The 21,823-nt window shown below is 38.3% G+C and overlaps 1 protein-coding gene and 5 non-coding genes across 7 annotated transcripts; all 6 read right to left on the minus strand.

The window, feature by feature from the left end:
- Positions 1–3,182: 3,182 nt before the first annotated feature.
- On the minus strand, positions 3,183–3,314 carry LOC117478485. Its single transcript, XR_004555449.1, has one exon. It is a non-coding gene; the product is annotated as a U8 small nucleolar RNA (small nucleolar RNA).
- Positions 3,315–3,854: 540 nt separating this feature from the next.
- LOC117478487 lies at positions 3,855–3,986 on the minus strand. Its single transcript, XR_004555451.1, has one exon. It is a non-coding gene; the product is annotated as a U8 small nucleolar RNA (small nucleolar RNA).
- A 614-nt stretch (positions 3,987–4,600) lies between these two features.
- Positions 4,601–4,732, minus strand: LOC117478490. Its single transcript, XR_004555454.1, has one exon. It is a non-coding gene; the product is annotated as a U8 small nucleolar RNA (small nucleolar RNA).
- A 1,857-nt stretch (positions 4,733–6,589) lies between these two features.
- On the minus strand, positions 6,590–6,721 carry LOC117478492. Its single transcript, XR_004555456.1, has one exon. It is a non-coding gene; the product is annotated as a U8 small nucleolar RNA (small nucleolar RNA).
- A 405-nt stretch (positions 6,722–7,126) lies between these two features.
- LOC117478484 lies at positions 7,127–7,258 on the minus strand. The gene has a single exon (XR_004555448.1). It is a non-coding gene; the product is annotated as a U8 small nucleolar RNA (small nucleolar RNA).
- Positions 7,259–9,708: 2,450 nt separating this feature from the next.
- Positions 9,709–21,358, minus strand: grinaa (glutamate receptor, ionotropic, N-methyl D-aspartate-associated protein 1a (glutamate binding)). Of its 2 annotated transcripts, none has more exons than XM_034124221.1 (7): positions 21,243–21,358; positions 15,051–15,392; positions 14,098–14,216; positions 13,761–13,961; positions 13,310–13,438; positions 12,716–12,859; positions 9,709–11,533 (listed from the first exon to the last, which is right to left on the minus strand). In XM_034124221.1, the coding sequence occupies exons 2-7, from the start codon at positions 15,367–15,369 to the stop codon at positions 11,384–11,386; spliced, it is 1,062 nt and encodes a 353-aa protein (XP_033980112.1). In that variant the 5' UTR covers positions 15,370–15,392; positions 21,243–21,358; the 3' UTR covers positions 9,709–11,383. The 2 variants fall into 2 exon arrangements, with proteins under 2 accessions (XP_033980112.1, XP_033980113.1); XM_034124222.1 differs by having other exon boundaries at positions 14,098–14,213; positions 21,243–21,357.
- Between the last annotated feature and the right edge of the window lie 465 nt (positions 21,359–21,823).

The following is a 21,823-nucleotide window of genomic DNA, read 5'->3' on the forward strand; positions in this document are numbered from 1 at the left end:
CAGACCCAAACAGCAAACAAAGGTTAAAGGTCAGCATATCATAATGTTAAAATGTGCTAAATATATACACCGCAAAAAAAGAAAAGAAAAGTAAAAGTAGCCCCCGACTTGTTTTATTTTTTTAAAGTAGCCCTCACCCTAAAAAAGGTTGGTGACCCCTGGTCTAGTCATTGTTGGTGATTTTAACATCCTTGTTGACAACCCCCAGGACAGAGGGGCTAAAGAACTGTTTTGTGTTCTTGATAACTATGGACTGACTCAGCATGTGGCGGAGCCCACGCACAATAAGGGGCACACTCTGGACTTAATTATCTCAAAGGGTCTGAATATCTCAAAGGTTGTGGTGACTGATGTTGCACTCTCTGATCATTCCTGTGTTTTCTTTGAGAGCTCTATTTCTGTTCACAAAAATGTTCAGAAAGAGGTAACCACAAAGCGATATTTAACTGAAAATACTAGGGAAATGTTTACTCATAATTTTTCATCCACACTTTCCCCTGCTAACATCTCAGTAAATGAGCTAGTAGATCATTTTAATTCAAAAATTAAAAATGTTATAGATACCATTGCTCCAACTAAGGTAAAGGAAGTGATTGGCAAGAAAATATCTCCATGGAGAAAGGCCATGACCGTGAGAACAGAAAAAAGAGAGTGTCGAAAAGCTGAACGTAGGTGGCGAAAAACAAATCTCCAGGTTCACTTTGAAATCTATAAAGAGAGACTTGGCCTTTATAATTTGGAATTGAAAAACGCACGACAGTCTTTCTTCTCTGACATCATTACCAAAAACAAAAACAACGCACGTGCCTTGTTTGCTACCGTCGACAGACTAACTAACCCCCCAGTGTCAGTAGCCTCTGAATTTCTATCCACCAGGGCGTGCAATGATTTTGCCTCCTTCTTCACTGACAAAATTCAGAAAATTAGACAAGCAGTCAGTGCCTCTGCATCAGGTACAGCAAATGTGTTGTCCCTATGTCCACCTAATATCAATTCAAACACCATGACACAATTCCATCAGATTAATGGTAAAAACTTAGAGGACATTATTCAACTTCTGAAATCCTCCTCCTGCTGCCTTGATATTATTCCAACAGGATTTTTCAAAGATGTTTTTCCTTGCATGGCCTCAGATCTACTTCATATAGTAAACACATCTCTTCACTCAGGTATTTTTCCAGAGGCCCTGAAAACTGCAGTCATTAAACCGCTCTTAAAAAAGAATAATCTAGATGCTTCAGTAATGAACAATTACAGGCCAATATCAAACCTGCCATTTCTAGGTAAAATCATTGAAAAAGTTGTATTTCAACAGTTGAGTAACTTCTTGCATTTAAATAACTGTTTGGATGTGTTCCAGTCAGGATTTCGTCCAAACCACAGCACTGAGACTGCTCTTGTAAAGGTCTTCAATGACATCCACTTAAACACAGACAGTGGCAGAACTTCAGTGTTAGTATTATTAGATCTCAGTGCTGTGTTTGACACTGTTGACCACAACATATTACTAGACCGACTAGAAAACTGGGTGGGACTTTCGGCAACAGTTCTAAATTGGTTTGAGTCCTACTTAAAGGACAGAAAAAACTTTGTTTCTATAGGTAAATACACATCTGAGTTGACAAATATGACATGTGGGGTACCTCAAGGCTCCATCTTGGGGCCTCTTCTCTTTAACATCTACATGCTACCACTGGCTCAGATAATGAAAAACAACAAAATAAGTTACCATAGCTATGCGGATGACACACAAATTTACGTAACAATTTCACCAGGAGATTATGCTCCAATTCAAACACTGAGTAAGTGCATTGAACAAATCAATGACTGGATGTGTCAGAACTTTCTCCAATTAAACAAAGATAAAACTGAGGTAATGGTTTTTGGAGCCAAGGCAGAACGTATAAAAGTTAGCGCTGAGCTTCAGTCTGCAATGTTCAAAACAACAGATAAAGCCAGACATCTAGGTGTAGTCATGGACTCTGACCTGAGTTTCAACAGTCACATTAAAACAGTTACTAAATCAGCCTACTATCACCTAAAGAACATATCTAGGATTAAAAGACTAATGTCACAGCAGGATTTGGAAAAACTTGTCCATGCTTTTATCTTCAGTAGACTCGACTACTGCAATGGTGTCTTTACAGGCCTCACTAAAAAATCTATTAGAAAGCTGCAGCTAATTCAGAACGCCGCTGCTCGAGTCCTCACTAACACTAAGAAAGTGGATCACATCACTCCTGTTCTGAAGTCCTTACACTGGCTTCCTGTGTGTCAAAGAATAGATTTCAAAATATTGTTGCTGGTTTATAAAGCTTTGAATGGTTTAGGCCCAAAATACATGTCTGACCTCCTGCTAAATTATGAACCATCCAGAACTCTCAGGTCATCAGGGACTGGTCAGCTTTCTGTCCCCAGAGTCAGAACTAAACATGGTAAAGCAGCATTCAGTTATTATGCTCCAAATATCTGGAACAAACTCCCAGAAACCTGCAGGTCCGCTGCAACTCTTACTACTTTTAAATCCAGGCTGAAGACTTTTCTTTTTGCCGCTGCTTTTAATTGAACTATTCACATCTTAAACTGCACTGTAACTTTTAACTTTTATCCATGTATTTTTTCTTTTCATGTTTATTTTATTATCTTTTCTTTTTAATGACTGATTTTAAATGCCATTTTCATAATGTCTTCCATTTTTGTAAAGCACTTTGAATTGCCTTGTGTTGAAAGGTGCTATATAAATAAACTTGCCTTGCCTTGCCTTACATACAGCCGTCTTACTAGCGGTGCACCATCACAAATCTTTCTCACTTTCTCAAATTGGGGTGTCGTGAAATGTTCACGTTATATGATCAGTTAATCTCTATAGGACATGATTCACAGTGGTTATGAGCTAACTAAAGAAAACACAGCATAACTCATATCATAGTATAAGCGCAGTGATGAAGACAAGCTACACTCTAAAGCCTCAGCCTGCATTATAAAAGCCTGCAGTTAAAACAAACTGAGAGCCAGTAGAACAATGTTAAAATGAATGGGGAAGCAAACACAATATTTGTCAAAAAAACTGAATTTGACAAAAAAATAAGCCTACTTAGTATGATTGTTTAAAGAAAGAAATATTATTAAAAAAATAAATTGTATTACATATATATACTCATTACATTTGTATTCACATGTATGTCAGAATGGTCTTAGAGGGTGTTGCAGTTCCCTCTAAGATGGAGATATTAATCATATCTCATGGCTCTCCATTCATCATGTTCTGAAACTCCTTATTAGGAGTAACAGGTAAGGATGTACCTCACTGAAGATACCAGCTTCATGATATGAGAAACATTAAGATCAGTACGTACAGCCGTCTTATTAGCGGTGCACATTCACAAATCTTTCTCACAATCTCAAACTAATGGATACTAAAGACAGAAACTTCTATTAAAACAGGTCTTGATCTTTGATTAAATATTCTCAGGAAATAATCTTCTCTAAATTCATCCGAATTGATTGTTTGACACAAATTTCCTTCAGTTATTGTGTCCATTATTTAAGTTAACTTTACAGTTGTTCAGTTGCACTGCTAATATTACTGAATTGAATATGATATGAACTATAAATGAAAAATGTAGTTTAACTGTAGTCAAGGGTTGTGAAGTTGTATGTTAAAGTTATGAGTTCATTCTGCAAAGGGTAACTGACTCTTTAAATCCACTAAATGTTTTTATTCAAGGCCTCATTAATGTACGTCTTGAATAAAACACAGTGTATCCAAAACTAACATATATATATTATTATCCACTGAGGATGATTGAAGTTACTATACTCAAATAACTTAATACATATGTATTCACATGTATGTCAGAATGGTCTTAGAGGGTGTTGCAGTTCCCTCTAAGATGGAGATATTAATCATACCTCATGGCTCTCCATTCATCATGTTCTGAAACTCCTTATTAGGAGTAACAGGTAAGGATGTACCTCACTGAAGATACCGGTGTCATGATATGAGGAACATTAACATCAGTACATACAGCCGTCTTACTAGCGGTGCACATTCACAAATCTTTCTCTCTTTCTCAAATTGGGGTGTCGTGAAATGTTCACATTATATAATCAGTTAATCTCTATAGGACATGATTCACAGTGGTTATGAGCTAACTAAAGAAAACACAGCATAACTCATATATATCATAGTATAAGCGCACAGTGATGAAGACAAGCTACACTCTAAAGCCTCAGCCTGCATTATAAAAGCCTGCAGTTTAAACAAACTGAGAGCTAGTAGAACAATGGTGCAGCAAATGGGGAAGGAAACACTGAATTTGTCAAAAAAGAAGCCTACTGAGTTTGTATGATAGTTAAAAAAAGAACATAATAAAACAACAAAAAATATTAAAAGAAAAGATGTCATATTCACAGGAAATAATCCCCTCAAAATTCATCCAAATTGATTGTTTGACACAAATTCCATGCACACAATTGATCAGTTGGACTCCTATTATTGATGTTATGAATTGAATATAATGTGAACTATCCATAAAATGTACTTAATGTCTTCAATAAAGGCTTTATTAAATTGTTGTGGATTTGTATTCACATGTATGTCAGAATGGTCTTAGAGGGTGTTGCAGTTCCCTCTAAGATGGAGATATTAATCATAGCTCATGGCTCTCCATTCATCATGTTCTGAAACTCCTTATTAGGAGTAACAGGTAAGGATGTACCTCACTGAAGATACCGGTGTCATGATATGAGAAACATTAAGATCAGTACAAACAGCCGTCTTACTAGCGGTGCACCATCACAAATCTTTCTCACTTTCTCAAATTGGGGTGTCGTGAAATGTTCAAGTTATATGATCAGTTAATCTCTATAGGACATGATTCACAGTGGTTATGAGCTAACTAAAGAAAACACAGCATAACTCATATATATCATAGTATAAGCGCACAGTGATGAAGACAAGCTACACTCTAAAGCAGGGGTCACCAACCTTTTTTAGGGTGAGGGCTACTTTAAAAAAATAAAACAAGTCGGGGGCTACTTTTACTTTTCTTTTCTTTTTTTGCGGTGTATATATTTAGCACATTTTAACATTATGATATGCTGACCTTTAACCTTTGTTTGCTGTTTGGGTCTGTGGGACCCGTTTGCAGTGTTTACTAAAAGAACATGTATGCAATCTAATTATTTTAACCTGCTTTATTTGGGGGTGGACGGGCCTCACCTCCTCCAGGGGGGTCCTCACCTCCTCTAGGGGGGTCGGGGGGCATGCACCCCCAGGAAGATTATTTTTTAATGTTGAAGTTAAATGCATCAATCTGGAGCACTTTGAGCACAACATGAATTGATGGATACAGCTCTCAACACTCAGATGAAAGAGAGCTGTATACTTTTCAATAATCCAAACATCTTTAGAATATGATCACAACCAATAACAAATCATTTAAACTGGTTTATTCTTATCTTATGTTACCTAGTTAGCATTTTTTCTTTTTATGTATACTTATTTTACTAATCACTCCCCTTTCAAACTGTTTTTTGATTTTTTTTTTCTGTCCTATAGTACACATTGGAATGATTTCTTACTTTATCTATATTAAATAGATAAAGGTATGCTCTCCCTAGCTCTCTCTCTCTCCCTCCCCCCCCAGCTCTCTCGCTCTCTCTCTCCCCCTCTCTCTCCCTCCCTCCCTCCCTAGCTCTCTCGCTCGCTCTGTCTCGCTCGCTCACAGGCTGTGAGCTCATCCGTGGCGATCGACGGCTTGCGTTAAAAAAAAATAATAAACATTTTTAAAGTGGGGGGACACAAACGGGATTTCGAAAAGTGGGGGGGACATTTCCCCCCTGTCCCAGGTGGAAATTACGCCATGCGTGTGTGTGCGTCAAGTGCAATAAAGATATGCAAGTTGCAACACACAGAGTAAAACTCTGCCCCCCATGTGTTGTATAGGCTGGCATGATAGGCTGTTCAATGGGGCTGATGTGTTGTGTAGATTCTGCCAGAAGGAAAATCTGCTTTTCTTCCAGACTGCAACGCTGGTCCCGCAAATCAAGCAAGAACGTGATTGGTAGATATTAATTTTGGGGGTGGGGGGAGGAGGGGTGTTAGATAGATATAGAGTTGTAGTAAGTAGATAGAGTTCGCTATGATTTAGGTTTCGTTTATGCATAGGGTAGATTCTTTTAATTACATTTCCTTTTTGTTTTGTGTATTTTATACATTTTGGATTTGCTTGGCGAGCTATTTTTAGAACATGCCCCGCGGGCGACTCACGTTGCCTCTGCGGGCGACCAAGTGCCCGCGGGCACCGTGTTGGCTACCCCTGCTCTAAAGCCTCAACCTGCATTATAAAAGCCTGCAGTTTAAACAAACTGAGAGCTAGTAGAACAATGTTAAAGTGAATGGGGAAGCAAACACAATATTTGTCAAAAAAACTGAATTTGACAAAAAATAAGCCTACTTAGTATGATTGTTTAAAGAAAGAAACATTATTAAAAAAAGAAATTGTATTACATGTAATATTGACAATAAAAAATGGTCTCAAAATGTATCCACATATATACTCATTACATTTATATTCACATGTGTGTCAGAATGGTCTAAGAGGGTGTTGCAGCTCCCTCTAAGATGGAGATATTAATCATATCTCATGGCTCTCCATTCATCATGTTCTGAAACTCCTTATTAGGAGTAACAGGTAAGGATGTACCTCACTGAAGATACCGGTGTAATGATATGAAAAACATCAACATCAGTACGTACAGCTGTCTTACTCGCGGTGCACAATCACAAAACGTTCTCACAATTTCAAAATCGGTGTGTCGTGATGTTTTCACAGTTGTTAGAAGTGTTGCTTCACAAAGACTAACAACAATGTCAAGATGTTCACTTCACCTCCTGCTCTTGCTAAATTTGAAGATTAATTTGTGCTGAACAGCACAAATTTGATTATAATTACAGAACAACTCATCCTATATTGTTTTCAAAGCTAATACATGATGTCTCCATTCAAGTTTGAATCCTAAATAAAACAGTGTGGCTGTAAGATATATGTACGTGGTCGATAGGTAGTCGGTTGAGCGTGATTCACACAAGGCTCATGGTAAGATTTATTTTCACATGTATGTCAGAATGGTCTTAGAGGGTGTTGCAGTTCCCTCTAAGATGGAGATATTAATCATATCTCATGGTTCTCCATTCATCATGTTCTGAAACTCCTTATTAGGAGTAACAGGTAAGGATGTACCTCACTGAAGATGTCGTCTCAGTGATGTGAGAGCCTGTTAGACCATTCAGAACAGCGGTCTTACTCATGGTTTTAAGTTTCGATATCGGAATTCGACTTTTCCCTACCACATGTAGTTGAATGTGTTTTTGCTTGAATTCTGACCTTTACTATGTTCGTTTATAAATATGTATGTTCTATTTGCTGTTCTGCCGGTTAAACCTAAAAGGAAACGTGTTCATTTGCATAACAGAGCAAACCCTGCTTTCTCATTGGTGCGCATTCACAAAGGTTTCTCTCAGTTTCTCTCAATCTCCGACGGCCGTGTATTAAAGTGTTCACATTGCAGGAACAATTTACCTCTATATGACACACTACACGCAGTCCATGTGCTTATTCTGAATTAGTTTTGAAGTTTTCAACAAAAGAAAAACACAGCGCAATTTAACATCGGAAGTGGAAGGGTTATTTTACAAAGACTAACACACATTTCAAGATGTTGACTCCCGAATCCACATCATGCATTTGCTACGTTTCAAATGTATATAAGTGCTGCTTTCTAAAGATACGCACTAAATGTTGTTGTGATAACAGGACTCACATTGATCGAATGATTAATATTTTAGTATGAATGCAAAATCATGAACGATCAAGGGACTGCCGACACGAACCAAATGCAACACAGTTAGAGCGCGACAGTGACTCATCTTGCCTAACTTTGTACTCTTTGTGTTACCTCTAAATAAACTGAACATTTGAAGCAGTTTGTTTTTTAATTCAAATAATTTTGTATTCTTCGTGTCCAGTACCCATTCAATACAATTGTTAGATGAACAAATAAGGTTCACAACACAAAAAGGATATGGAGGTGTTGGGTTTTCTTAACTAGAAAACAAAAACTGATCTCATCTTTCTCCAAAAGATGTCGCTGATTCTGAACTGTCTGACCAGACATGTATCCTACACTACTCACTTTCCTTCTAGTATGCTATACAATGCACATCAAATGTCTCAGTAACTTCTGGAAATAAAAAAAAAACGTTATAATGTATAAGTTCAAGTCACTGACACTCTACCTTGTTGCAGCCTCCTCAATTTGCCCATCAGCTGTTCAACTTTGGGCTCATGCATACCTCCACCTGACCGCAGAGCATGAACATGTCAGCCTTGTTTATAGGATATATTTTTTTAGGTTTAAATGTATAACTTGTGCTACTTCACCTTCGTTCAGCGGTATAACATTAATCAAGTCCCCAATGTTAAATCCTGTGAAAGAAAAATACATGTTAGATAAGTGAAACGTTTTGGTCTTACTTCTATAATGTCCCAATAAGCCTATACGCAAGTGTTAGATATCTAAAAGCATCACAAAGTCATAGGTATTTTTAGGTTTCCCTTATTATTTAATTTACATTATAAAGAGTTACGTTTGTTAAAGTTAACATACAAGTCTTCTGCTTAAAAGCTATTTTCAGGTTAGGGCTCAGACTGAGATAACTTCGTTTTTAGCTAACATAAACAAATGCTAATGTTTTAAAAATGTAACCATACCTACTTGACTGTAACATAGCCAATATTTGAGTGATAAGCTACATTAAAAAGGGAAATATTGAATACTAAGCCACTGCTTTTGTACTTTCCTTCACTACAGTACAGTAGGGTTGTTTTATTTAAAGTTAGCTTTAGCTTACAAGTTACACAGTCAACTGGACAGCAGACTACCGTTTATCAATATAAGAAGATTCCTTGGAAGATTCTTAAACTCAGTAATGTAATACAATTTTCCCTATAGTGACTTATATTTCAATATAAATGTAAGCTGTCGAACCTGTGGTTTCGGACATGTTTATCCAGCGAGGAGAGTCTTTTCCTAAAATATCTAAACTAACTAACAGTTCTAACCATAGACTGTATATATAAAGGTTCTAACTGAAGGAACGAGCGGAGGGATCTCAACGTTTGCCGCCAAAAGTGCGCAAACGCCAAAAGTTGACGTCTATTTTCTGAATGGATGTAGTGGCCAAACGGTGCTAGTACAACTTCAATGTTGGCCTAAAAATACCTTTTCAAATGGACTTATATTATATTATTACATTTGGGGTCTGTAATTCAGCGTATAGTTTTTTGGAGCTACATAAACGACCCAGACCAAACGCGTGTATAGCCCTTATTTAAATCTTAAGGGTCTCAACATTTGTAATTGCCTAATGGAAACATCGGCGTCACTTTGTATATAACAAAAAACCCAAATAAATACATCAAACATTACTGAGTGGGACATTTAACAACTGAAAAATAAAGTTTCAGCTCTATGTCTGACAGTTAATAAATCAACGTCTTGTATAAGTTGATTTAGTTATTTGTATAAGTTCCAAAGCTGCATAAAACTTCCTTTTTAACTGTATTATTTTCCTAGATATTATTTATTAGTAGGCTATTTCCAAATTTAACAAAACAGTTTAACACACAAAGTTGGACACAATTACATTTTATAAGTTTTAATGAAAAGCTAACAGCTGTGTAGAGGAGTGCAGTTCCACTTTGATTTAATGCAAATATACAATGAAAACAGAACTTCAAAACCCCAAAATTACTTCATCTATACACATCACACCACTAAGGAGTGCTTTGTACAAGTACACGTTAGTTAGATACAAACACAAACGTTAAAAAAAAAGAGTTTACCAGGGCTGCCTAACAACACCGTGTCTCTCATAAACAGGAATACCTGTAAATTGTGCATTATCAGCACATGCAAATGAGAGGGTCATGCAAGAGGTGAAAAATCTGAACAGAAGTTACAGAATAAAAAAATGTTCATGTTGAATATGTCAGTCGAGTGGTGTGTGTTTATGTGCAAGGAGAATTCTGTCTTCCAGTGCATGTTGATTCCTTTAGCTTGTGTATATAATGGTTTCACCATCCCCTTAAGTAAGTCCAAACAACAGTTTTAGTTTGTTTTTCTCAACACCAGTTTAAACAACCTTCAAATCAACGCTGGTATCTACATCAAGCTCAATAAATAGATACGTTATAAGTCCGTCGTCCATTTACTTCCTAAAAGCTAATAATGAAGTTCTGAAACCTGGATTTGCTTGGTATAGAGGTGGTCAGGAATTCCAAAACTTCCTTTTTTTGTTCACATTAGGTAATAAGAAAAATAAAACACAGCACTACATTTGTACTTCACATTAATGACCAGATAAGAGGAAATCAGTAAGAACAGTAAAGAAAAAATATAAGGGGACACATCAGCTTATGAATCATAGGAATTATTTATACTAAAAACTAATTTCTCTTTCCTTTTGAAAAGATGTCCGTAAGAATATACGGTTTATAAATACTGCTTTATGTTCATGTTAAGTTATATACATCCAACATTGATCTTCATTCTCTTGCCATTATAATATTTAAGTTGCTGTACTCGATCAGTGAAGTTCTGATATCAGAGCAATTCTTTCCTGAAAAGCAACAAATCCAAAGGAATCACTTCAGCATGCCATTTGGGGGCAGGGGGTAAAGGGGGGTGGGGTACTGGCTTCATATACACTAATACATTTAACTATTTACAGCTGTGACAAGCAATTCCGAGATATTCCTCTGTTAGCTCTAAAGAAACATAACACGCTTTTAGTTTTGTTTCCAGTGTTGCCATGCAGAGTTAATTAACATCAGCGGGCTCAAAGGGAGAGATCTGTTTGGGGAATCAGACGGATTGAAAAATGGGTATTTCTAGCACTAATTTGTTTTCAAGCAAAGCTGGTTTGCATCAATATTAGGCACTACAGATTCCATCCCCGCTCTTCCTCTGTTTAATCGCTAAGCAAGGCAAGGCCGAGTGCCATGCATCCACGGGATAACATGTGTTACACTGTAGGAGCTGAGTCACACTGAAAGTATGGGTAAAGGTAATGTAGCCATTATGTAGCTACCAGTGTTAGTAGAAGCAGAGGAGAGTTACAGCAACAAGTGGTCAAAAAGACAGATCATTTTGACATTAATTGCAAAAAAGGTGTGGGTGTGATAGGAGAGGAAAGGAAGTGTGTTATGGGACAAAGTGAAACAAAAGTTTAAAGAGTTAGAGAGCATGTTAGTATTAACATTTCACAATAAAAAGGAGCCATTCTTTATCTCCCTGCCTATTTCATTTAATTATTTCATTCACGGGAACGTCCCACAATAGCCAGGATGTAGAGGAAGATGTTGATGATGTCAGTGTAGAGGTTGAGGGCGGCAAAAACGTATTCCTCTGGACTCAGAGACAGCTTCTTGTTGCCCAGGAGGAGCTGAGTGTCCACAGCCAAAAACTGCAGAGAAGAAACAAGGCTTTAGTGGTTTCATGAGATTTCTACACTGTGGATATAAGATTAATAGCATAAAAATGTATCAGCTGTCATTTCAGAAGTAACAAATACAACCGTAATAAACAAAAATGCCATAATACACTATAATTCAAATAATTCTAAAATAAATATATACATTTCAATTATTATTCAAGGTAACTTGGCGATACATATCTGAATTGATTCCGACACTTCACACAGAGAACAGCTCTTTAAAGAAATATTAATACAGCGGGGGTGCAAATGGACCAGTACACATCGCTAACAATTTACTTTTACCATTAGCAAACGTATACATTAAACTGCAATCTCAGTTTCATTAGCATTCATCCCGAGGGCTCAACCTCAACATTTTATAAACCACTTCCAGTATTTTGGCGCTAGTCTAACCTTCGAGCTCATGGATCTAAGGTCTTACTGGAATCGTATTTCTTCAACTGACCAACTTAAGGCAACACGCTCACACCTATGAAGGGCTGCTTTTGGTCTGAATGTCTATTTAGGCTTTGAGCAACACTAGATAGTATTGCCCCATTCTTTCATGTTTTATTGGCTTTTCCTAACTTCTCAATGTCTATACTGTTGTATATTAAAGTTCAATGTAGCCATTTTGTCTGCTTGGCATCATCAAATGCATCCTATCACATCTTCTTCCTCTTCCCTTCGACAAAAGACATATATTTTACTCTCCGTATTATAATATGTTCAGTGTTTGAACAGCTGCTTTGGTTGAGTTTAGGTCATATATTTAGATTTTAATAACAAGTTAGCTTCCCACTTTCCTCCTGCTAAGCATTAATCTTTTTCCAACTCCGATTGAGCTTTTATTCCTAATCATTCTGGAGATGCAATTATACCTTAAAGAGCAGAATAAAGTTCACTAGTAGGAGGAAAACCGTCTGGATGCCAATGCTGACGACTGTCTGGTAACTGAATCTAAACGACTGGATGCATTACCTCACAGATATCAAATGACCCAACTTGAGAATGACCTTTGATAATATGAACTGTAATGACATTCAAATGATCCTTACTGTTGCACGAAATGATCAGAAATGTTCAACATAGCATCACAAAGTAAATACAAGCAACCGTCAAATGTGGAAAGGGATTGTTTTTGAAGGACAAAGAGAATGTGAAACGTACGCAGGTGAAGAGCAGGGCCCCCAGTGAGGAATAGACGATGTCCAGGATCCTGTGGCGGATGAAGATGCAGAGGATGGAGAAGAGCAACAGCACGATCAGGCACACAAACAGCACGCCCTGACAGGAAGTGAAGTCATACTTGCTCTGTGGTGAAGAAGGGTAGAAAAGAAAGGACCAGAAAATATGAGGCATGATAAAACACAAGGCTTTGTAATTCGACTAATGGTTAATTCTATTTACATTACAACGCAGAATAATGACAGGTACCTATTTAAAAGTACAAATCTTTGGTCATGATCACTGAGAATTTCATATGAAACTTAAAGGATGTAAAATATATTGGTTCCCTTTTTATACACACACATACCGGTTGTCATACTGTGTGAAAGGCCCCACATCAGCATTTTATACATGTTTTTTTAGCTTGTCCCTAAATGATAAATGCACACCGATGTCTTTGTTAGTAAAAAATGCTTAGTGTGTTTGTTTTAACTAACCAGAATGAATTCTCACATTTGCTTTTGAACCAGAGGGCTGATGTTGTCTTTAGACTTTCAATTTAATTCATACAAGCAGCTGTATGTATCCACTGACCTGTAGTGAGAAGAGCACGACCGTGAAGCAGACCACTGCAGTGATGCCCACGGCCATGATGACCGTCTCTGTGTCATAGAAGCTGGCGATCATGCCCACCATGTAGGAGAGGCTCAGGGTCAGGATGGACTGCAAGGCACAGAACACACACACGGTCACATAAACATCCTGAAGACACACTTTACATGTTGTAGATTCAGGTGAGACTAAGGAAAGGTGGACCATAAGCAAAACAAGAAAACACCTATGCAGTCTCATTATAATAGATATGTTTGGAATAACAAAGACTCACTAATGTAGAACTAGTTTATTTGACTTATTGCTCTCAGGTCTGATTCAATTTTTCCTCATTTATATTGCAAACAAACTGTTTACATATCATGTAAGTAGACTTTTTACTTTTAGAAACAGACATTTTTTATTATTATTTGGCATTATGAGTAGTTCTTACCAGTGCAATCAAGTTCCAGGGGTGCTTGCGGCGGAATTCTCCACAACAGCTGAGGGTGATCAGGGACACGAGAAAGACCACGTAGGACACATAGTATGTCCATGGATTACGTCGCACAAAGACCTTTGCTTCGTCAACAAAGGTGAAGATGGCAACAAAGGAGAAAGTGATCAGCAGCTGCACCGTGAGAACCGCGAAGACCTGGTGGGAGAAAAGATACAAAGCAGGTGAGGTGCAAAACTATTTTTTGGTGGTATTTAAATGTGAGTCATATTATATGTTATGTTTACTTCTTTATTAAACCCATCTTATATAGTTCATACGATAAGGGACCTACCTTTCTGATGAAGGCTTGTCGGATGGTTTTGTCCTCAAAACCAGAGTTGGTGAATTCCTCATTGTCGTAGTAATTTGGAGGAACATCACCTTGGTAACCAGGGCTGCCTGCAGGTGCTGCTGAACAACAATCACAGGACGAGAGTTTAACAACGTGCAATAAACAACTGGACATGTGTCTGAGCCTTGTTCACCACACTGTGATTGTAGCATTGATAATCTCATTGATTGCCCAGTCATGTGTGTTGAGTCTGATCTAAACTGGATGTTGTTGACCTGGATAACATACACAGTTCTTCTGGCACTCACAGGCCTTTAGTGTGACACTTGTGTTAAGTTATTTTCAGTCCTAAATCAAATGTCTTTGTTGGATTTATTTATTTTTAATCACCCTCATTCTGTTTTACCTTTCTTCTTCTTTTATTTGAATATAGGTTTTATACTTAAACTAACTGGATCAAATGCATACAATGGTACAAAACATCCATATACATTTTTTACATTTTCAGATTACATTCAACATTTCACTGAATCTGGGAGGCGTGTGGTGCAGTGGGTTGTGTGTTGGTTTTTGGATCAGGTGGTCACAGGTTCAAACCCCACTGCAATCAGCATGTCATTGTGTCCCTGGGCAAGACACTTCACCTCAAATTGCTCCTGTGGGGATTGACCACAGTATTGAGTATGTAAATCGCTTTGGATAAAAGCGTCTAACAAGTAACATGTAATGTAATCTAGTCCTGCTAAAATGTTGCCTAGGTTTTTTTGTATGGGACATGATCAGGGTCAAATGACAGGATGTGCTAATGTGAAGGAGGGGAACGGCTCTATACTTCTATCCTGCTTTGTCATGGTTTATCACCTCTGTAACACATTAAGGTATCTTAAAACAAAACATATGGTGGCCTAGAAAGTTTATTCATAATACTTCAAATCTTTGGTTTCACCACTCACCCATTGGGTCACCGGCAAAGCCTGGTTGTGCGGGCCCTTGCTGATAAGGCCCTTGCTGATAAGGCCCCTGGGGGTAGGGTTCCTGTGGGTAGGGCATCTGAGGGTAAGGCATCTGAGGGTAGGGGCCAGGGGCGCAACCCGGGCCTGCCTGGGCGAAGCCCGGCTGGCCGTAGCTCGCTGCTGGTGGGTACGGCCCCCCGGGGGCTTGGCTGTAGTTGGGAGGGGGCATGTCGAACCCTGGCTGAGGGGGTCCGTAGACACTGTTATGAAGTGGGTTGTTCTCACCCATAACAGGGTATCCACTCTTATCCTGGGACATGATGAGGGGGAAGGCTCACTCTGCTACAAGTACAACATAAGAGAAGAAATGAAGCAGAATTACGATCAGTTTGCTTATACAAAGATACCTTGCCCAAACTCTTTAAATATACGGTATGTTGCCCAAAAATGTAAACATCTCAAGAGTCCCAGAAGAGAGCAGAGGAAAGGTTAAGATGGTACACTATCCGAGCCAAACTGGCAGAGACACAGGCACTGCATATCCATGATTAAAATGTGGCAATCAGGAGATGCTGCAGGGAGGGAACAGAGGTATTGGGAAGAGCCATGCTTTCTGTTTCACAAAAAAACATCGAGGATTGTTAGATTAAAATAAATTGGTATTATATTTGTTCCTTTTTTGTATCACAACATGACCAAACTTCTGAAAAATGTGATTTACATATGAGAGTCAAAGAGAAGAAAAAATAGTGATCTATGAGTTTACGCTGTGGTATTTAACCCATCCGGAGCAAGGATTCTGTCATAAAACAAGTGTCTCTACAAACACCCGAGGACAACTACTGATTATTGTCATTTTCAATTGCTCCACGGAATATATTCCAAATATCTTTATCAATCATTTGGGTTATAAACTTCTGTGAATGACCCTGATCTAATTGAAAATGTACACCTGTAATCACAGGCTACATTCATACCTTCATAAAACTGTTGATACTACACACTGGTTTTAAGGATTTAGCCAGACAAAGTGAATAGATGAATGGGGAGAGAGAGACATTGAGAAGACAGCAAACAGTGACCAGAGAGATAGTATTACGAACACACAGGTGGTGTCTTGGTTACCAAATGTATCACTAATCCTGCCTTGACATATTAGCCATTACTGCAGTGTCCTTCCCCCCCCGCCCGGGCCCCTGTACATCCTGGTCAACAGGTTTCTGTGCCAGTTAAAATGGCCTCTATAATGCCAATGGGGCATCTACATGAGGAACAAAGTAGAAAACAGAAATCTCTCTGCAAGTGAGATAATGTTTTTAAGTGCTTTCAAATGTGTTTGTACAGGTTTATATAGAAGTCCTGCAGGAGAGCCTCTGCAGAGCAAGGTGGGAGCCAAAAGGCATTCTCCCTATTGCTGACTTTCAAATAAATGCTTGAGTCTGCAGCTGACAGACTTTGAAGTGGTGCATAGGTCTGTGGGGTTTAAAGGGGACAGATCACGACAAGGGACAAGGCATTGTTGTTGTGTTTTTCCAATTGTATTCTTTGATGCTTCAATCCTTGTAGTAGAGACAAATCTGAAATATCTACAGCCATATCTAAAACTAACATCAAAACAATATAGATTGATAACTAGCACTACAGTTAAGTGGTGACTGCATTTAGTACAGCTGTGCATATAACGCATGGTTATACAGACATACTCTCAGTCTTTATACTTCCTTTAAAACCCTCTACCAAAAATAACAGTCCAGAAATATCCATTCAGTGGCAGATTAGAAAGCTAAAAATCCAGCTAACCGTTTTATACTCCCTCTATCTTCCTCTCTTTCCAGGCCACCCTGTAAGCGTTATGCAACAATGCTCTATTTCTAGCACATGCATCCAGACTCTGGTGTGTGTCTTTACCATCTCCGTCTGTCCATCACTGGGACAGTGCAGTGAGACTGCAGACAAACATGGCGAGTGCCGGCTCTGCTTCATACTGACAGTCTTCATAAGATCATAACAGATTACAATCATTATCTGAGGAGCCAAATCCCTCCTGGCTTTCCACACAACAATGGTTACGTAAGGGGGGGCATATATATAACACTGAGTAGGGCCATTTTGATTAACTCTAAAATCAAAGTATTGATCAGGGACATTTTATATTGAAATCAATATTGGTTTAATACTAAAAGATCATTCTCTTGATCTCAGATGACAAATACACTTCTCAACAGTTAACACAAATAAGGTTTTAATTGATTGCATTAGAAAAGACGATGTAACTGAATAACCCAAAAGCTCTTAACTAATCATGTGCCACACACTGCCACACACTGCCACACACACACACACACACACACACACACACACACACACACACACACACACACACACACACACAACACACACACACACACACACACACACCACACACACAACACACACACACACAACACACCACACACACACACTACACACACACACACACACACACACCACACACACACACAACACACACACACACCAACACACACACACACACACACACACACACACACACACACACACACACACCACACACACACACACACACACACACACACACCACACACACACACACACACACACACACACACACACACACACACACACACACACAGAAAGCATGTGACCCACTCCATGTCCAAAGTCAATTGCTTGAAATGACCGTTGGACAGGGAGGGCCCTGTCTAATGTACATTTCATGCATTAAGTTTGTAACTCAGGACAGGGAAGAGTTTGCCATCTATGTCAGTGCGGGGCTGAAATCACATGGAAAATAATACAGATGTTACTGACTCTAGCTCTTTACACTATTCATTTCTAGGTCTATAAAATGTCAGTAAAAATAAATGCATATCACATTTTCCTTCAAAAAGCTTGATTTGTCCGACAAACAGTCCATATCTCCCACATATTCTGTTGAATGTTAAAAATATATATATAGCAAAATACCCCCCAGGCCTTATACACATTTCCAAATTGTAGAAAAGGCTTGAGGATATCCTGTAAGTCATGTTTAACAGAAGTGACTTGATTGTTTTTTTAGTATGATAGATAAAACACACAACACGGTCTAGTGAATTCCAGAAATGCGCATTAAGTCAAAACTGGTTTTGGTCCTTCAGTAAAGAACATTAAAATGAAGTGCTATCTTTAACAGACATTCACTCCAACCACACACAGTCAATACAGTGTTTGTTTTATTGTAGTGGGTGAGACTTTGTGCAGCTTTTCAAGCATTACGTGGCTGAATTTAAATCCTCTTAGGACAGATGCCCGACGCTAGATGGATAAGGGCAGTGCCACTGTCTCTGGCCTCTGCTGATAGCTATCGCTAGAGGAATTATGCTGGAGGGGGGGGGGGGGGGTTCAGTGTGCTGAGAGAGCCACGTTAACACAATTAGGCTAGCACAATACCTCGACAAACCCATACACAACATGCCATGTGCATGCCTGAGCAACACCAGGAAACCCAGTGACAAAACAGGACCAGCCACACAAAGAGGCAGGGCTTATTCAAAGTGGAGAGTTAAAATATGTGGTGTCACAAAGGGTGAGAAGTGAGAAGCTGTGATCTCTGATGGAGGGTGAATTAAATGTAATAAAACATTTATTTAAAATAATACGTTTACAGCTTTTGAACATGCAATTTCTTTCTAAAAGTAATAAACATCACACTGATTGTTATTAAAAAATAAAATGCTGTATCACAGTCACATGAGTGATTAATCTGTGGTAATCGTTTTGCAACCGGTAGAGAGAAACCAGCTGATTTTCTTATCAGACCTCAAAGCACTACATAATGACAACACGAAAATTCGCAGCTGTCATATAAGCTTATGTCCATACAACATATTTACAAGTTTTCCATTACAACACTTACATTTCATACATTAGTAGGAGAACACTTTTTTGTTGAACCATTATAAGGTGACATGTTACACTAATGCTCTAATAAAAGGTGTCTAATTTATACCTAGCTTAGAGTTTGACATTAATGATGTATGTATGTGTAAGCAGTTGCCAATTAAAGAGGCGTTCTTAAACATACTGAAGCTTGCTTTATTTCTCTAGTCTGTTCAAAGTAAACCCTCTCAACCTTGAAAAACGAAGTGAAGCTGCAATAGAAAAGTTGTTATCCTGATCGTATACGTTAACCCTGTTTCACACCCAGATGGTCACACAACAGCAGACACAGCCACTAACCTCACTTATTATAAGTCTCCTCAGATTGTTCTTAAATGAAATAACCCTTGACTTTAAAAAATCCATCATTGTGAAACTGTTTCACAAGTAGAGCAAAAGTCATTAGCTCTGCATGGCATCATGCATGTCCTTGTAACCTGCTGTCAGGGAAGAACAGAGAGGCCGTTTCAGTCCAAGCTTAACGTCATAAGACATAAAACATCTTGTCATTGTAGGCGTTTAACTAAATTAAGTTTGGTAACCTTCAGTGAGCAGACACAAGATAGAAACAAGACAATCTTATGCTATGATTTATTCCTTTAGCTTAATTTCACACAGGACAGTCAGAACGTAAATGGAGAACTACAACAAAAACATTCAAAAGGGTCCAGAGTAGTCTGTACATAACAAAGGAATGTTTTGGGCTGTAGCGGAGACAGTGAATTTGGAAGTATTTGGAATATTCATGTAGAAAGCCTGATGTTTAGGTATCAACAACACATTTCACCACAAATGTATGGGCTTCAAATATTTTCAGATTAAACAGGACAGTACTCTTCTGGACTAATGACGACATAACATGTGTGTAATATGTGTGTATCTGTGGGTATTGTCCACAGTAATAACTGTTACATGTCTAATATGTGTAATATGTAAAGCGCTTTGAGCACCTGGAAAAGCGCTCTAATACAAATTGTATTAATTATTGTTATTGTTATTATTATTATTATTATTATTATTATTATTATTATTATTATTATATGACAACAGCCCAAAACCCAAATATATTCATTACCATAATATAAATCAGAAACTGGTGCAACTTAATGTTTAGCATTGGAGCTCAAATAGTGACTATAACTTTTGATCGAATATATCAGTTCATATTTGTCTGGTCAGGTTACATCATTGGTGGAAAGTAACTGTACACTTAGTCAAGTACTGTACTTAAGTCAACATTTGAGGTACTTTACTTGAGTATTTCCATTTTATCCTACTTTGTACTTCTACTCCACTACAATTCAGAGGTAAATGTTGTACTTTTACTTTAGATATACCTGGATTAAATTCACAATTAGTTGAAATTAGTTTCGCTAATAAACAAATCAATACATCAATAATTATAATCAAAACATATAATAACATAATAATTACTCCTATTTTTTTTAACTTTTAGTATATTTAGATACCAATACCTTTGTAATTTAACATTTTGAATACAGGACTTACTTGTAAAGAGTATTCTGGCTCTTTGGTAGTTCTGTTTAAGTACAACATTTGAGTACTTCTTCCACTTTTGCTTAAAATACACCAAAATGCAAGGGAGATTACACGTGAACTGAACACCACTCTGAACACAGAAGGTGATATGACAGCTGTTTCGAGATTATGCAAAACAGACACATGACTCCAACATAAACATGGGCCTCGTTTTCCGGCAGCACCTGCAGCGGCCGCACATCCCTCTCTGTAGGCCTCACCACCGCAGATAAACACTGCGACAGCGCGATCATCTGTTACATCAAACTGACACATATAAACCCCCAAGCTAGCAACACCACCACTGTATAAAACACGTGTATAACCTGTGAGTTATAAGGCTGTAGACATGGTAAACATCAAGTATCCCGGATGTTGAATCCATCAAATAAGTATTTTTTTGGACGATGACCACAGCCTGCGCCCGCACGTTTACAGTGCTGAGCTGTCAGTTTCCTTTAAAGCAAGATATTAGTTGGCCAGTACTATCTAGATGTTACATTTTCTTTTAAAAACATCCGTTTGGTTAATTCCCCGCTCCCTCTCTTGCCGTTAGGTGACAGCAGGCGGGATGATGCTGACCGTTGCTTACCACATCCTGCTCGCTAGCCTCAAAAACAGGGTATTTAACGACTGACAAATGAATAAATACTTTCTACAAATAAAACACACACACCGGGCAAACGTACAACCAATATACTTTAACACACGTACCTTTAATGTGTCAAATGGAGAGTTTCAGCCGACATTAACGCTCCCTCCTCCTCCTCCTGATCTATGTGAACAACTGGGTCGAGAACTGCTGCTGACGTCACCACCACACGGTGTTATCACGTGGTGTGTGGGAATCTCCGCGTGTTATAAAATGACAAGTTAGCTGCTCTCTGAATGACGCAGTGTTTTTCTGGGAGTGAGAAAAAAAAGGTTGTGCAGTCAAGGGTCTGTCTTGGGTTTACTAGCTAAATACTGCAACCGAGAGATCTAGATGTAACTGGAGGCAGGTGGGAGAAGTGCTCAGATCTTGTACCTGTATTCAAAATGTTACAGTTCTTTGGCATCAACACTTACTTAGAGTACCAAAAGTAAAGTAGGCTACTCTTTATGCAGATTGCCCCAATTCAGAATAATATATGATATGTTTTGATTATAGTTATTTATGTATTAAAGTGTTATCAAAGCTGGTAAAGGTGCAGCCAGTTTGAATTACTTTGTATACTGCAGGGTAGCTTGTGAATGTTACTCCAGGTTTATCACATCATTAATCCAAATCTACATCAACTTTTGTACCTCAACTT

This window comes from Trematomus bernacchii, unplaced genomic scaffold, assembly GCF_902827165.1.
Source record: "Trematomus bernacchii unplaced genomic scaffold, fTreBer1.1, whole genome shotgun sequence".
Classification (NCBI taxonomy): Eukaryota; Metazoa; Chordata; class Actinopteri; order Perciformes; family Nototheniidae; genus Trematomus; species Trematomus bernacchii.